The following is an 18,358-nucleotide window of genomic DNA, read 5'->3' on the forward strand; positions in this document are numbered from 1 at the left end:
ACAGATAAATACAATACAAAAGGCTTAAGAGGGCCCTGCTCAATTTAATAGAGTGGAGCAAGTGTTACAAAAGGTTGTTACTGGGGGGATGAGCTGATGGAAGTGGTAAAAGATTAGTTGGAGGAGTAATAGGATTCCCTGAAGAGATGAGTTTTCAGGAATTGGTGGACGCAGTCAAGGTAGAACATAGCTGGACAGATTGGGGTAGTGAGTTCCAGAGGATGGGAGATCTGAAGCCAGTGTAGGGATTGGCGGAGAGGAGTGGCAGACACTGAGCGGTTGGTAAGGTAGACGAGTTTGGCAGCAACATTCATGATAGACTGAAGAGGGGATAGCTTGTGGAGAAGTAGGCCTATGAGAAGGGAGTTGCAATAATCAAGGCGAGAGATGACCAGGGAGGGAATGAGGAGCTTGGTGGTTTCATTAGTTAAAAAGGGGAACATTTTACAGATGTTACGGAGGTGAAGTCTACAAGCTTGTGACAACGATTGGATTTGGGGCTGAAAGGACAGGTCAGAGTCTAGGATTACACCTTGTACCCTGGCCATATCTTCAGGAATCGGTTTGCGCAGCCGAGTTGCCCTGCCACAATATATGTGTGGTGGGAGGTCCCGAAGTGGTTAAAGCCCAACTGGGGACCAGACTTTTTATTTATTTTTTCAATATTTTCATAAAGATGAAGTCTTGGAGCCTCTGTGATAATAATTAAACGGTACCCATTGGGAACATTTCCTGTCACATCCTGTTGTGTTTGACACCCATCACTTGGAAGTAAAATGTTCCTAAATTACATACTGGTGACCGAAAACCTAAACAGAGATTCTAACCCTGGTTTTCTCAATTGGGGGTTTAATGGAACCAAAGGGTTCCTCCAGTGGTTGCTAGAGGTTCCTTGAGCAATTTCTGCCTCTCAGAGAAGCTCTCACTGACACCATTGATCTTTTTAGCTACAGTATCTGTAAAGGGGTAATTCTTCCTAATGACCACAAGTGTAAGGAGCATTCTCCCCACTGACCATCACACTAATGTATCCTGAGTTGTAGATATAGGGCCAGATTCAGAAAGGACTTACGACGGCGCAGCGTCCAGGACACGGCGTCGTAAGTCCTAATCTGGCCCGTCGTATCTATGCGACTGATTCTTAGAATCAGTTACGCATAGATATCCTTTAGATCCGACAGGTGTAAGTCTCTTACGCCGCGGGATTTAAACTGTGATTTTCCCGCTAGGTGGCGCTTCCGTCGATTTCCGCGTCGAGTATGCAAATTAGCTAGATACGCGAATTCCCGAACGTACGCGCGGCCGACGCAGTAAAGTTATGACGTTTACGGTAGGCTTTTCCCGGCGTATAGTTGCCCCTGCTATATGAGGCGCAGCCAATGTTAAAGCGGGGGTTCACCCTTAGAGGGCACTTTTCCCCCTTAGATTCCTGCTCGTTATTACTAGGGGAATCGGCTATTTATTTTAAAATATGTGCAGTACTTACCCGTTTACGAGACGCATCCTCTCCGTCGCTTCCGGGTATGGGCTTCGGGAATGGGCGTTCCTTCTTGATTGACAGGTTTCCGAGAGGCTTCCGACGGTCGCATCCATCGCGTCACGATTTTCCGAAAGAAGCCGAACGTCGGTGCGCAGGCGCAGTATAGAGCCGCACCGACGTTCGGCTTCTTTCGGCTACGAGTGACGCGACGGATGCGACCGTCGGAAGCCTCTCGGAAGGCTGTCACTCAAGAAGGAACGCCCGCTCCCGAAGACCCATACCCGGAAGCGACGGAAGAAGATGCATCTCGAAAACGGGTAAGTACTGCTTATATTTTAATATAAATAGCCGATTCCCCTAGACCGAACGAGCAGGAAGCTAAGGGGAGATTTTTTTTTTTTTTTTAAATGGGTGAACTCCCGCTTTAAGTATGACCGTCGTTCCCACGTCGAAATTTTAAAAAGTTACGTCGTTTGCTTAAGTCGCCCGTGAATGGGGCTGGACGTCATTTAGGTTCACGTCGAAACCAATGACGTCCTTGCGACGTCATTTGGAGCAATGCACACTGGGATATTTTAGGGACGGCGCAATGCGCAGTTCGTTCGGCGCGGGGACGCGCTTCATTTAAATGATACACGCCCCCTACCCGGCGAATTTGAATTCCGCCGGGTGATTTACGCTACGCCGCCGCAACTTTACAGGCAAGTGCTTTGTGAATAAAGCACTTGCCTGAAAAACTTGCGGCGGCGTAACGTAAATCGGATACGTTACGCCGCCGCAGAGATACGCCCAAGGTACCTGAGTCTGGGCCATAGTCACTTGTAGCACAGGTTCTCTGAGACAGTAAATGCTGACCAGAGAGGTGAGGAGGATTCTGGGAAGTCAGTAGTGATAATTTGTACTTCTATCCTTACACCGGATTGTGAAATAGTGAAGAAAACGAGTGAACCATTTACACCCAACAGTTATGTGAAAGGGGCATCACCCATCACAGTGCCTCCACCTCATTGCCTGAAAGAAAACTGTGGAAAAAAAAGTTCTAGAAGTCATCAACAAGATGATGGAGCTTCTGACAGGAGAGGTGAGCGGTGCCGGGAATTCTGGGACATTATCCAGTAACAGACAAGGGATGTGTCTGGATGGAAAATGTATCATTGTGTCAGGTTCCTATATGGTGTCAGGATGTCACTCAGGGCTGTCCTAATGAGAGGGCATACCTGGGCACTGCCCAGGGGCCCCAGCTGCATGGGGGGCCCCTGCACTTTCCCCAAAGCAGCTGGTCCCCATGATGGCACTGAGAGTGATGGATAAACAGGGGAGGCAGGCTGAAAACAGTGCACCAGTGCAGAACTTTACCTATTATTTCACAGCCAGCAGGGAGGGGCAGCACCTGTGATGCTCTGACCCCGCCCCATGCAGCTTGAATGCTCGGGACTCGAAGGCTGCGGGGTAGGAGATAGAGTGGGATCAGGTATCAGGGATGTAGAGAGGCCACAGTTTTGGGGGGTATCAGGGATGTAGTAGGTTCACAATACAATGGGTATCTTATGGTATATCGTTAGTGTTTGGGGGAATATCTAGGGCAGGGATCCTCAAACTACGGCCCTCCAGCTGTTGCGGAACTACATGTCCCATGAGGCATTGTAAAACTCCGACATTTACAGACATGACTAGGCATAATGGGAATTGTAGTTCCTGAACAACTGGAGGGCCATAGTTTGAAGACCCATGATCTAGGGTGTAGAGGGGTCAGAGTGGTGGGGGGATATCTGGGGTGTAGAGGGGTTGGAGTGATAGCAGATATATTATATGCACGGGACAGCTTTGTTACTTTATGTATGTAATATTTTCCCACTGTTTACTTGCTGTACAGAATGATTGTTCATGTAGTTAATGCGGAGCTCCATCCAAAAGGGGAAGCTCTGCTTGTCTGCCTCCTACCTACTTGATGTCTGTTTACCTGCACTGTCTCCATTGTAGGGGCCCCAAAGCATTACTTTGCCCAGGGGCCCATGATGCTATTAAGACGGTCATGATGTCACTGTCTATTTCTCCATGCAGGAGTGGGAGTATTTAGAAGGACACAAGGATCTCTACAAGGACGTCATGATGGAGAATCAGCCGCCCCTCACATCACCGGGTAAGAGGAGACTTTATTGTAAAGGAGAGAGCAGTACGGAGGCTCCACCTAGATCCCCCATCATCTGATAAACACATAGAAACAATGTATTCAGTCAGTGTGTGTGTTTCCTACAGATGGATCCAGTAATGGGAACCCACCAGAGAGATGTCCCTGTCCTCTGTATTCCCGGGATTCCACACAGGGAGGTCACACCATCCCCCACCATCATCAGGTAGGTGGGACTGTATTTTAACCATGAGAGGGACATTCTATGAAATTCATGGTTCCTTCCTTCATCATCATCAGGTAGATGAGGAACAATCACTGATAGTATCATTGGGATCTGTACATTATCTGCATTGTTACAATTGATGTAATTTGTATTATATATTCAGAGTGGAGACCTGAGAGATTCTAAAGTTGAGGTTAAAGAAGAGATAAAAGAGGAGGATGACAAGGATGGGGTGATGGAGGAGTCAGAGTCTCTAAAAGAACACAAAGATCTGTACCAGGACACCATGGTGGAGTCATCCAGCTACAGAAACCCACCAGAGAGATGTCCCCGTCCTCTGTATTCCCGGGATTCCACACAGGAAGATCACACCATCCCTCACCATCATCGGGTAGGTGGGACTGTATTCTAACCATGAGAAAACATTCTATGAAATTCCTTCCTTTGTACAAATGTATTCTGTTATCTTTGGGGTTTAGGGTGAAGAACTGAAAGATATTAAAGTTGAGGTTAAAGAGGAAGAAGAAGAGAGGTTGGTGAGTGGAGATCAGCAGTCTATGGAGGAGGGTTGTCCTCTGGATTCCCACAATTCTACACAGGAAGATCTCCAATATACAGAGAATGGGAGATCAGGAGATCAGGTAGATGGGGCTGGGCACAAAGAACTAAAAGATAATTCTATGAGAGAACATTCTTCTATGTCATCTCTTCTTATTGGCAGCAGTGTTTCCAGATCTTATATTTTATCATCTCTGGAATTTAGGATGAAGAACGGAAAGATATCAAAGTTGAGCATAAAGAGGAAGAAGAAGAAGAGAGGTTGGTGAGTGGAGATCAGAAGTCTATGGAGGAGGGGGAGATGATTATGAAAAGTAAACCGGAAAAATCTTCTCTACTTCTCAGCGCAAGTAAGTAATATACACTAATGGCCCGTACACACGATCAGAATATCGTACGAAAAATGACGTCCGAGGAAAAATCGTACGATAATCGGATTGTTAGTACAGCGCTTTCGAGAGCCGATCATGACAGGTCATCCGATATTATTTTATCGGACATGCACAATTTTTTTTTTCGTACAATACCAGATCGTACGATTTTCGTTTTAGACAGTACAGTTGACGTAGATATAGATATCAGATATTCCAGCTGCTCTCAAGCACACAGCGAGACAAGACTTGTTTGTCTGCTGAACATGGAGTGTTTATTAGAACCAAGAATACAACCTTATATACAGTTAGAGGAGGTAACCAGAACACAAATTAACATGAGCTAATTAACTAATCATTTACCCAGACGAGGTGACTCCGAGATATGACCTTTCAAGGTAGACATCACGTCTCCTCACTCACCTGCTGTACAATACACATTATCATAAGTGTAAACACAGGACATCTTCACACAATAGCAGGGTCAATTAGCACAGAGAACAGACAGATGGCTGGAGGTGACGGCATTAGCATCTAACAGTATGTGTCCCAACACTATGAATGAGTCACTCTTACAATTAACCTGTTGATTTCCGAATCAACAAACAGTAAATAGTTCTTTACAGATATCCTGGAATATATTGTGGATAATAATTACATAATAATCCCATCTCAGGTAGTCCAAGATATAATTTCTCAGTCATCCTATGCCCCTAGTGGACATAGGATGATTTTAGACATAAGAGGGTCTGGGGATGTCCTGGGTGAGTCTGTCACAGTGTACTCACTTTTGTTGCCAACGGTTTAGACATTAATGGCTGTGTGTTGAGTTATTTTGAGGGGACTGCTAATTGACACTGTTATACAAGCTGTATACTCACTACTTTACATTGTAGCAAAGTGTAATTTCTTCAGAGTTGTCACATGAAAATATACAGTGGAACCTCGGCTTGCAAGGAACGCGGTTAACGAGCGTTTCGCAATACGAGCACTGTATTTGGAAAAAAACTAACTTGGTTTGTGAGCCAAGTGGAGCTGAACGGCGCAGTTTGGAAATACTCTGTTCCCGAGCCTTTCCGAGGTCAGCCGAGCTGTCCTCTGTACTTTCTCCGGCGCCCCACCCACCTCTGGCCACATGTGGTATTGCAGGCCATTGAAGTCAATGCGGAACAAATTATTTTTGTTTCCTTTGATTTCAATGGGGAAACTCGCTTTGATATGCAAGTACTTTGGGTTACGAGAATTCTCGGATTATGCTCGTAATCCGAGGTTCTACTGTAGAATAAAATATTTACAAGAATGTACTTTTGTGAGATAATGCACGTTACATTTTTTTCTGCTTTGGTTGCACCCAGTTCCATGCCGGAGCTCTGAGAAACTGTTGAATGTTCTACCAACATAATGTATAAGACTTCTAACACTTATTGAAAACTTGGTTTCCAACAGATGGACTCTATCTTTGGAAGTCTACTGAGGGACGTCTTGCTGTATCTCAAGGTTATGTTGCAGAAGATAATGGAATTGTACGATATTTTGTAGATGCAAATCCCTCTAATTGTGAGGAACCTCCACATACATCCAATGGTGATAGTCGGGGTGTCCATCTAAGACCTCACAGTGTGCCGACACCAACAGATCCAGCAGTGGATCCGTTAACGTGCCCCGAGTGCGGGAAAATCTTCATTTACAGAAGACACCTTCTTCGACACCAGAAACTTCACACGAGCCATCGTTATTCATGTTCAGAGTGCGGAAAATGTTTTACTGAGCAAAATCTGCTCCTCGTGCACCAGAAAATTCATACAGAGGAGAGTCCTTTTTCATGTTCAGAGTGTGGAAAAGCTTTCATTCTGAAAAACGCACTGGTTAGACACCAGAGAATTCACATTGGTCAGCGTCCGTTCTCGTGTTCAGAGTGCGGGAAAGCTTTCCTTGAGAAGGGAAAACTTGATATACACCAGAGACTTCACAGGGGGGAGCGTCCATTCTCGTGTTCACAGTGTGGGAAATCTTTCATTCAAAATAGAGACCTTATTAAACACCAGAGAGTTCACAAGGGGGAGCGTCCTCATTTATGTTCAGAGTGTGGGAAATGTTTCACTCAGAAATCAGACCTTCTTAAACATCAGAGAATTCACACGGGCGATAATCCTCATTTATGTTCAGAGTGTGGGAAACGTTTCATTCAGAAATGGGATCTTCTAACACACCAGAGAATTCACACGGGTGAGCGTCCGTTCTCGTGTTCAGAGTGTGGGAAAGGTTTCATTTTGAAAAACAGACTGGTTAGACACCAGAGAATTCACACGGGGGAGCGTCCTTATTCGTGTCCAGAGTGCGGGAAAGCTTTCATTGACAAAGGAAAACTTGTTATTCACCAGAGAATTCACACAGGGGAGCGTCCGTTCTCGTGTTCCGAGTGTGGGAAATCTTTCATTGAAAAAAGAGACCTTCTTAAACACCAGAGAATTCACACGGGGGAGCGTCCTTATTCGTGTCCAGAGTGCGGGAAATGTTTTCGTTACAAGAAAGCACTTATTAGGCACCAGAGAATTCACACTGGGGAATAGCCTTTTTCATGTTGAGTGTAGGAAATGTTTCATTCGCAAAGGAAGCACTTACTACGCACCAGAAAATTCACACCGGGGAGCATTCTTTTTCATGTTCAGAGTGCGGGAAATGTCTCACTGAGGAAAGAGAGCTTATTACACACCGGAGGAGTCATACCACCGAGGGTCAGATTAGCTCCTAGTGAGAAAATCTTAGTATAACCACATGAAGATATAATAAATATAAAACTGTACGGAGGCTTTTAAAGTGTATATTTGAAAAAAATAAAAATATACATTTCTCCAGCACATTTCATGTTTTCACTCATTAACTACGTAAGGACTGAGCCTATTTTTCAGACTCGTTTTTTTTTTTTTGCTAGAAAATTACTTGGAACCCCCAAACATTATATATATTTTTTTCAGACACCCTAGAGAATAAAATGGCGGTCGTTGCAATACTTTTTGCCACACTGTATTGGGCAGCGGTCTTAACCACTTAAGGACTGCCTCCTGCACATATAGGTCGGCAGAATGGCACGGCTGGGCACATCCACGTACGTCCTGTACTAGTTCCACAGCCGTGGGGCTCGCGCCCGCGACCTGGTCCGAAGCCCTGTGACCGCGGGACTCGCGGACCCGATCGCCGCTGGAGTCCCGCGATCGGTCCCCAGAGCTGAAGAACGGGGAGAGCCGTGTGTAAACACGGTTTCCCCGTTCTTCACTGTGGCGCTGACATCGATCGTGTGTTCCCTTTTATAGGGGGACACAATCGATGATGTCACACCTACAGCCACACCCACCTACAGTTGTAAACACACTTCAGGTCACACATAACCCCATCAGCGCCCTCTTGTGGTTAACTCCCAAACTGCAACTGTCATTTTCACAATAAACAATCCATTTTGTGCTGTGAAAATGACAATGGTCCCAAAAATGTGTGCGAAGTCTCTGCCATAATGTCGCAGTCACGAAAAAAATCGCTAATCGCCGCTACTTTTAGTAGTAAAAAAAAAAAAAATTTTATAAAACTATCCCCTATTTTGTAAACGCTATAAATTTTGTGCAAACCAACCGATAAACACTTGTTGCGATTTTTTTTTTAACCAAAAATATGTAGAAGAATACATATCGGCCTAAACTGAGGAAAACATATTTTTTATATATTTTTGGGGGATATTTATTATAGCAAAAAGTAAAAAATATTGCATTTTTTTCAAAATTGTCGCTCTATTTTTGTTTATAGCGCAAAAAATGAAAACCGCAGAGGTGATCAAATACCACCAAAAGAAAGCTCTATTTGTTGGCAAAAAAGGACGCCAATTTTGTTTGGGAGCCACGTCGCACGACCGCGCAATTGTCAGTTAAAGCGACGCAGTGCCGAATCGCAAAACCTGGCCTGGTCTTTTACCTGCATTTTGGTCCGGGTCTTAAGTGGTTAAAAACGCAATGTTTTTTGGGGGGAAAATTACACTTTTTTCTTATTAAAAAATAACAGTAAACCTCTTTGGTTGACTTTTAACACGGAAGAATGTTTTCAAAGTGTTCAGAAACAGCGGAGGCGGCAGTCTTTATATTCACCCCAAGATGGCGATCTCACCAATTGTAAGTGGAACGCATAGACAGGAAATGAGGTATGATACAGACAGGAAGTAGTATTAAAGGCAGGAAGTGAGGTAAGGGAAAAAAAACAATAGTTTCCGGTGAAGTAGCAGGAAGTAGAGAGGAGACATTGCTGGAACTGAGGAGGTAATAAGATATTTTTTTATATTTACGTCCAATTACAACCCTTTCCCAACCTCTCCCCATTGTGTCCGTTCTCTTCCTCCATATTTGTGATGCCTTTAACCATTGATTGTTCCCGTCCTTTTCCTCTATATACATGTGATGTATTTTTATCTCCGGCAAATGCTGCTACACACTTGTATATGATATACAATTACTATACATCAAACTCAAACGGCCTCTATAAATACAGAAATACGACAAACTCAAACCCTCTATTGAGATTTCCCTCTGGGAAAATATACTGCACTTCTTCACCTGGTAGGACATCCAGATCACGTTATTAAAATATCCTATACAGGTTCCTCCTTCAAACTCCCTTGACCACCACGACTCTGCTCTTTCATGGTAGTCCACCTACCTATCTAAGCACTCCTTGGGTGTCACATACAACTCGATATCCTTCCCTCCTTTTCCTCTTTCCGTAGAAGTCTTCAAAGGCCTTCAGGTGATCCCTGAAAACTCATCTCTTCAGGAAAGATCATATTATTATTATTATTATTATTATTATACAGGATTTATGTGGCGCCAACAGTTTACACAGCACGTTAGAATTTAAAAGGGAGAGCGCACAGTTAAATACAATAAAATACAAAAGGGTTAAGAGGGCCCTGCTCAAAAGATCCCACAATCTAATAGGGTGGAGCAAGTGTTACAAATGGTTGTAACTGTGGGGGATGAGCTGATGGAAGTGGTAAAAGATTAGTTGGAGGGGTGATAGGCTTCCTTGAAGAAATTAGTTTTCAGGAATCGGCTGGACGCATCCAAGGTAGAAGATAGCCGGACAGATTGGGGTAGTGAGTTCCAGAGAATTGGTAAAGTCATGGAGACGAGCATGGGATGAGAAGACAAAGGAGCGTAGTGTAGAGGACGTTTTAGGTGATATTTGGAGACAAGATTGGTGATGTAGCTCGGGGCAGAGTTGTAAATGGCTTTGTATGATGTTGTTTGTATTTTAAATTTAATTCTCTGGGTGATCGGAAAAGCCAGTGTAGGGATTGGCAGAGAGGGGTGGCAGACACTGAGCGGTTGGTAAGGTAGATGAGTCTGGCAGCAACATTCATGATAGACTGAAGAGGGGATAGCTTGTGGAGAAGTAGGCCTATGAGAAGGGAGTTGCAATAGTCCAGGCGAGAGATGACAAGGAAGTGAATGAGGAGCTTGGTGGTTTCATTAAGTAAAAAGGGGAACATTTTAGAGATGTTACGGAGGTGAAGTCTACAAGCTTTTGTGACAACGATTGGATTTGGGGCTGAAAGGCCAGATCAGAGTCTAGGATTACACCTTGGCCAGATCTTCAGGAATCGGTTCGCGCAGCCGAGTTGCCCTGCCACAGTATATGTGTGGAGAAGGTCCCGGAGTGGTTAAAGCACAACTGAGGACCAGACTTTTTTTTTTTTCAAAAAGATGAAGTCTTGGAGCCTCTGTGAAATTAATTAAACTGTACCCATTGGGAAGATTTCCTGTCACATCCTGCTGTGTTAGACACCCATCGCTTGGAAGTAAAATTTTCCTAAATGGCATACTGGCGACTGAAAACCTAAACAGAGTTTATAACCCAACTGGGGGGTTTCATGGAACCCAAGTGTTCCTCCAGTGGTTGCTAGAGGTTCCTTGAGCAATTGCTGCCTCCCAGAGAAGCTCTCACTGACACCATTGATCTTTTTAGCTACAGTATCTGTAAAGGGTAATTCTTTCTAATGACCACAAGTGTAAGGAGCATTCTCCCCACTGACCATCACACTAATGTATCCTGAGTTGTAGATATAGTCATTTGTAGCTCGGGTCCTCTGAGACAATAAATGCTGACCGAAGAGGTGAGGAGGATTCTGGGAAGTCTGTAGTGATAATTAGTACTTTCTAGCCTTACACCGGATTATAAAGTAGAGAAGAAAACATTGAGTGAACCATTTACACCCAACATTTATGTGAAAGGGGCATCACCCATCACAGTGCCTCCACCTCATTGCCTGAAAGAAAACTGTGAAAAGAAAGTTCTAGAAGTCATCAACAAGATCATTGATCTGCTGACAGGAGAGGTGAGTGGTGCCGGGAATTCTGGGACATTATCCAGTAACAGACAAAGGATGTGTCTGGATGGCAACTGTGTCAGTGTGTGTGTGTCAGGTTCCTATAAGGTGTCAGGATGTCACTCAGGGCTGTCTTAATGAGGGGGCACACCTGGGCACTGCCCAGGGGCCCCAGCTGCATAGGGGGCATGCTGGGGTGTAGAGGGGTCAGAGTGCTGCGGAGGCACCAATCTAGCAGATATATGTAGCGGGCAGCTATTTTCTTTGCTGGCCCTTTAGAGGTTAGTCAGAGGATTACTCACCTCTGACCTATTTGTTTTCAAATTTGGACCTCTGTTCCAGCCGTGGCTGTACTGCAGGTGAACACTATTGTTGTCTGGGGTGTCAGTTCCACCCCAGGCCAGGGGTGGCAGCAGTCAGATCCAGGTGTGTTGGGTATTCTTTCTCAGCGACCAATCAGTGGGGGTTGATCGCCTCGCTGTGCATGCTGGGGGAGAGTATTTAAGGGACAGACGTTACGGGTTCTGGGTCGTCGTCATCCGCCCTGGGCAGTCGTACCACCACCCCTGTGTGTGGCCCTCTTGGCCAGGGGTGTGTGTTCAGAGTTCCTGGTTCCAGACCACGTTGGTCTGGAGTCGTGATTTTCAGACTGGGTCTGCATTGATGAAGTGGTCCTGCGCTATCCGTCCTAGAGGGAGGAAGCCACCGAATGAAGTACCTGTTCTGGAGAGCACCGAGCACGAGGCTGGTACACTCAGGAAGGCCGGAACTTCATTGAAGGACACACTACTACTGAAAGGCTGAGCAGTGGCCACCTGTCAGTTTTCCTGATTTCACAAGTAATTACTTTAAGAAGAGATCCGGGTGCTTAATCCTAAAGTGAGAGGATTCTGGACCGAACGTATCTCCACCTTTGGAAAGGTCAGTGGCAGAGACTGTACCAAGGTTCTGTGTAGAGCCCTGGCCGCTAGGACTAGTGAGAGAGGTCTATCCAGGGGCACACCACCCACTCTGGCTAGAGTGGCGACGAGAGTTTATGTCTGGAAGCAGGAGTGCTTCTTATCAAGTTCTACACCTGAACCCACTACCTATACCCCATTTCACCTCTTCAATCTTTTGTTCGTTCTTTTGCCACGTTCGTTAAATAAAGCAGAGAAAAAAAAACGCAAAGTGTGGATATTGACTTTGTTTCAGCTCTCATCCAGTACCATAGACAGCGGAGAAAAAAAGGTAACATGCCGCCCAAAACTAACCAGCAGCTCCTTCGGGGGTAGTGCTACATATATTATATGCACGGGACAGCTTTGTTACTTTAAGTATGTAGTATTTTCCCACTGTTTCCTTGTGTACAGAATGATTGTTCATGTAGTTAATGCAGAGCTCCATCCAAAAGGGGAAGCTCTGCTTGTCTGCCTCCTACCTACTTGATGTCTGTTTACCTGCACTGTCTACATTGTAGGGGCCCCAAAGCATTACTTTGCCCAGGGACCCATGATGCTATTAAGACGGCCCTGATGTCACTGTCTATTTCTCCATGCAGGAGTGGGAGTATTTAGAAGGACACAAGGATCTCTACAAGGACGTCATGATGGAGAATCAGCCGCCCCTCACATCACCGGGTAAGAGGAGACTTTATTGTAAAGGAGAGAGCAGTACGGAGGCTCCACCTAGATCCCCCATCATCTGATAAACACGTAGAAACAATGTATTCAGTCAGTGTGTGTGTTTCCTACAGATGGATCCAGTAATGGGAACCCACCAGAGAGATGTCCCCATCCTCTGTATTCCCAGTAAACAGTGGGGCCCAAACTGTAGGGTGGTGCACATAATTGTTAAGGAGAGAGCAGTACGGAGGCTCCACCTAGATCCCCCATCATCTGATAAACACATAGAAACAATGTATTCAGTCAGTGTGTGTGTTTCCTACAGATGGATCCAGTAATGGGAACCTACCAGAGAGATGTCCCCGTCCTCTGTATTCCCAGGATTCCACACAGGAAGGTCACACCATCCCTCACCATCATCAGGTAGGTGAGGTACAAACACTGATAGTATCATTAGGATCTGCATTGTTTCAACTGATGCCATTTTTATTATATATTCAGAGTGAAAACCTGAGAGAGTCTAAAGTTGAGGTTAAAGAAGAGATAAAAGAGGAGGATGGGGTGATGGAGGAGTCAGAGTATCTAAAAGAACACAAAGATCTGTACCAGGACACCATGATGGAGTCATCCAGCTACAGAAACCCACCAGAGAGATGTCCCCGTCCTCTGTATTCCCGGGATTCCACACAGGAAGGTCACACCATCCCTCACCATCAGGTAGGTGGGACTGTATTCTAACCATGAGAGGACATTCTATGAAATTCCTGTTTCCTTTATTTGTACAAATGTATTCTGTTATCTTTGGGGTTTAGGGTGAAGAAGTGAAAGACATCAAAGTTGAGGTTAAAGAGGAAGAAGAAGAGAGGTTGGTGAGTGGAGATCAGCAGTCTATCGAGGAGGGTTGTCCTCTGGATTCCCACAATTCTACACAGGAAGATCTCCAATATACAGAGAATGGGAGATCAGCAGATCAGGTAGATGGGGCTGGGAACAAAGAACTAAAAAATAATTCTATGAGAGAACATTCTTCTATGTCATCTCTTATTATTGGCAGCAGTGTTTCCAGATCTTATATTTTATAATCTCTGGAATTTAGAATGAAGAACGGAAAGACATCAAAGTTGAGGATAAAGAGGAAGAAGAAGAGAGGTTGGTGAGTGGAGATCAGCAGTCTATGGAGGAGGGTTGTCCTCTGGATTCCCAGAAGTCTACACAGGAAGATCTCCAATATACAGAGAATGGGAGATCAGGAGATCAGCCGTCTATGGAGGAGGGGGAGATGATTATGAAAAGTAAACAGGAAAAATCTTCTCTACTTCTCAACGCAAGTAAGTAATATACACTAATGGCCCGTACACACAATCCGAATATCGTACGAAAAATGTCGTCCGAGGAAGAATCGTACGATAATCGGATTGTTAGTACAGAGCTTTTGAGAGCCGATATCTGGTACAATACCAGATCGTACGCTTTTTGTTTAGTCAGTACAGTTGTCGTCCACAAATACAACACAAATACATGATTACAAGACATGACATAATTTACAATTCTGTTATTTTTTTTCTGTCGTACGAGAATTTTCGTTTAATAACCTATTTAATTTTGACTTGCGAATATTAAGCAAAAAAAGTCGTACAATATTCGGATCGTGTGTACGGGGCATAATTGCAGAAGCATTTCCTTTTTTTTTTTATTTATTTCTTTGCGGTTAAAGAATTAATTTTATATAATTTCATGGGTTGAAAAAAACAAATGTTCTTGGAATTCACCCCCAAACTCCAACCAGGTGAGGAGTGTGTCTTGCCTACAGTCAAGCATGGTGGTGGGAGTGTCATGGTCTGGGGCTGAATGAGTGCTGCCAACACCGGAGAGCTACAGATCATTGAGGGAACCATGAATGCCAACATGTACTGTGACATACTGAAGCAGAGCATGATCCCCTCCCCTCGGAGACTGGGCCGCAGGGTAGTATTCCAACTTGATAACGACCCCAAACACACCTCCAAGATGACCACTGCCTTGCTAAAGAAGCTGAGGGTAAAGGTGATGGATTGGCCAAGCATGTTTCCAGACCTAAACCCTATTCTCCAACATCCATAAACACCCTATTCTCCGTGATGTCGTCATGGAGGAGTGAAAAGGACTCCAGTGGCAACCTGTGTGAAGCTCTGGTGACCTCCATGCCCAAGAGGGTTAAGGCAGTGCTGGAAAATAATGGTCGCCACACAAAATATTAGCACTTCGGGCCCAATTTGGACACTTTCACTTAGGGGCGTACTCACTTTTGTTGCCAGTGGTTTAGACATTAATGGCTGTGTGTTGAGTTATTTTGAGGGGACGTCAAAATCACACTGTTATACAAGCTGTACACTCACTACACAACATTGAAGCAAAGTGTAATTTCTTCAGTGATATCACATGAAAATATACAGTGGAACCTCGCTTTGCGAGTAACGTGGTTAACAAGCATTTTTGCAATACGAGCGCTGTATTTAAAAAAAAAACTAACTCGGGTTGCGAGTGTTGTCTCTCAAAACGAGCAAGATTCAAGCCAAAGCGGTGGGCAGTACAGCGTTTGGCCTGAGGTGGGGGGCCGAGCCAAGTGGAGCTAAACAGCGCAGACCGGCGCCATTTGGAAATGCTTGGAAATACTTTGTTTCCGAGGTCAGCCGAGCTGTCCTCTGGTCTTTCCGTGTGTTTTCGAGGCTCTCCGGCGCTCCCCCCCCACCTCTGGCCACATGCGGTATTGCAGGCCATTGAAGTCAATGTGGAACAAATTATTTTAGTTTCCATTGACTTCAATGGGGAAACTCGCTTAGATATACAAGTACTTTGGATTATGCGCATTCTCCTGAAACGGATTATGCTCGTAATCCGAGGTTCCACTGTAGAATAAAATATTTACAAGAATGTGAAGGGTGTACTTACTTTTGTGAGATACTGTACGAGCTGTCCTCGGGCCTTTCCGTGTGTTTCCGATGCTCTCCAGCGCTTACTTTTGTGAGATAATTTACGTTACATTTTTATCTGCTTTGGTAGAACCCAGTTCCATGCCGGAGCTCTGAGAAACTGTTGAATGTTCTACCAACATAATGTATAAGACTTCTAACACTTATTGAAAACTTGGTTTCCAACAGATGGACTCTATCTATGGAAGTCTACTGAGGGAAATCTTGCTGTATCTCAAGGTTATGTTGCAGAAGATAATGGAATTGTACGATATTTTGTAGGAGTAAATCCCCCTAATTCTGAGGAACCTCCACATACATCCAATGGTGATAGTCAGGATGTCCATCTAAGACCTCACAGTGTGCCGACATCAACAGATCAAGAAGTGGATCCGTTAACGTGCTCCGAGTGCGGGAAAATCTTCATTTACAGAAGACACCTTCTTCGACACCAGAAACTTCACGCGAGCGATCGTTATTCATGTTCAGAGTGCGGAAAATGTTTTACTGAGCAAAATCTGCTCCTCGTGCACCAGAAAATTCATACAGGGGAGCGTCCTTTTTCATGTTCAGAGTGCGGAAAAGCTTTCATTCTGAAAAACGCACTGGTTAAACACCAGAGAATTCACATTGGTCAGCGTCCTTATCCGTGTTCAGAGTGCGAGAAAGCTTTCATTGAGAAAGGACAACTTGTTATACACCATAGAATTCACACGGGTGAGCGTCCGTTCTCGTGTTCAGAGTGTGGGAAATCTTTCTTTCAAAATAAAGACCTTCTTACACACCAGAGAATTCACACGGGTGAGCGTCCGTTCTCGTGTTCAGAGTGTGGGAAATGTTTCATTATGAAAAACGGACTGGTTAGACACCAGAGAATTCACACGGGGGAGTGTCCTTATTCGTGTTCAGAGTGCGGGAAAGCTTTCATTGAGAAAGGACAACTTGTTATACACCAGAGAATTCACACGGGGGAGCGTCCCTATTCGTGTTCAGAGTGCGGGAAAGCTTTCATTGAAAAAGGAGATCTCCTTAAACACCAGAGAATTCACACGGGTGAGCGTCCGTTCTCGTGTTCAGAGTGTGGGAAATCTTTCATTCAAAATAAAGACCTTCTTACACACCAGAGAATTCACACGGGTGAGCGTCCGTTCTCGTGTTCAGAGTGTGGGAAAGGTTTCATTATGAAAAACGGACTGGTTAGACACCAGAGAATTCACACGGGGGAGTGTCCTTATTCGTGTTCAGAGTGCGGGAAAGCTTTCATTGAAAAAGGAGATCTCCTTAAACACCAGAGAATTCACACGGGGGAGCGTCCTTATTCGTGTCCAGAATGCGGGAAATGTTTCCGTTACAAGAAAGCACTTATTAGGCACCAGAGAATTCACACTGGTGAATAGCCTTTTTCATGTTGAGTGTGGGAAGTGTTTCGCTGAGAAAAAAAAAAACTTCTCGCACACCAGAGAAAACAAAGCGGCGAGCGTCTTTTCTCATGTTCAGAGTGCGAGAAATGTTACACGGAGAAGACAAAACTTCTTGCACACCAGAAAAATTCACACAGGTGAAAGTCCTCATTTATGTTCAGAGTGCAGGCAACATTTCATTCAGAAATCAGACCTTCTTAAACAGCAGAGAATTCACACGGGCGAGCGCCTTTTCTTATGTTCAGAGTGCGGGAAATGTTTCATTCGCAAGGAAGCACTTACTACACACCAGAAAATTCACACCGGGGAGCATTCTTTTTCATGTTCAGAGTGCGGGAAATGTTACACTGAGGAAAGAGATCTTATTACACACCGGAGGAGTCATACCACCGAGGGTCAGATTGGCTCCTAGTGAGGAAATCTTAGTATAACCACATGAAGATATAATAAATATAAAACTGTACGGAGGCTTTTAAAGTGTATATTTGAAAAAAATAAAAATATACATTTCTCCAGCACATTTCATGTTTATACTCATTAACTACGTAAGGACTGAGCCTATTTTTCAGACTCTTTGTTTACAAGTTAAAAAAAACATTTTTGCTAGAAAATTACTTGGAACCCCCAAACATTACATATATTTTTTTCAGACACCCTAGAGAATAAAATGCCGGTCGTTGCAATACTTTTTGCCACACTGTATTGGGCAGCGGTCTTCAAAACACAATGGGCCAGATCCACGTACATCGGCGTATGTTTACATCCGGCGTAGCGTATCTCAGATACACTACGCCGCCGTAACTAACAGCGTATTTCCCGTATCCACAAAGAATTTGCGCAGTAAGTTACGGCGGCGTAGTGTAAATGTGTCGGCGTAAGGGTGCGCAATTCAAATCACTAAGTTGTGGGCATGTTTTATGTTAATACGTCTTGACCCGACGTAAATTACGTTCGTGGGGGTATACCAGTGCGCATGCTCCAAATTAACCCGCAACAAGCCAATGCTTTCGACGTGAACGTAATTCTACGCAAAGCCCTATTCGCGAATGTTTTACGCAAACGACGTAAAATTTGACGCTGGCCCGAGTACGCCTCATATAGCAGGGGTAACGTTACGCCGAAAAAAGCCTTACGGAAACAACGTAAAAAAATGCGCCGGGCGGACGTACGTTTGTGGATTGGCGCATCTAGCTAATTTGCATACTCGACGCGGAAATCGACGGAAGCGCCACCTAGCGGCCAGCGTAAATATGCACCT

The 18,358-nt window shown here is 44.7% G+C and overlaps 1 protein-coding gene across 1 annotated transcript in view; it reads left to right on the forward strand.

The window, feature by feature from the left end:
- LOC120910546 (zinc finger protein 850-like) overlaps window positions 1-17,618 on the forward strand; it is a 1,103,195-nt gene extending 1,085,577 nt beyond the window's left edge. Inside the window, 6 exon segments of the mRNA XM_040322301.1 lie at window positions 4,314-4,475; window positions 4,598-4,742; window positions 6,210-7,343; window positions 11,033-11,136; window positions 13,867-14,059; window positions 15,869-17,618. Of these exon segments, the coding sequence (XP_040178235.1) occupies window positions 4,314-4,475; window positions 4,598-4,742; window positions 6,210-7,343; window positions 11,033-11,136; window positions 13,867-14,059; window positions 15,869-17,076 (2,946 nt within the window). The 3' untranslated portion in view covers window positions 17,077-17,618.
- Window positions 17,619-18,358: the final 740 nt, after the last annotated feature.

The sequence above is a fragment of the Rana temporaria genome, chromosome 8, assembly GCF_905171775.1.
Source record: "Rana temporaria chromosome 8, aRanTem1.1, whole genome shotgun sequence".
In the NCBI taxonomy this organism is placed as follows: Eukaryota; Metazoa; Chordata; class Amphibia; order Anura; family Ranidae; genus Rana; species Rana temporaria.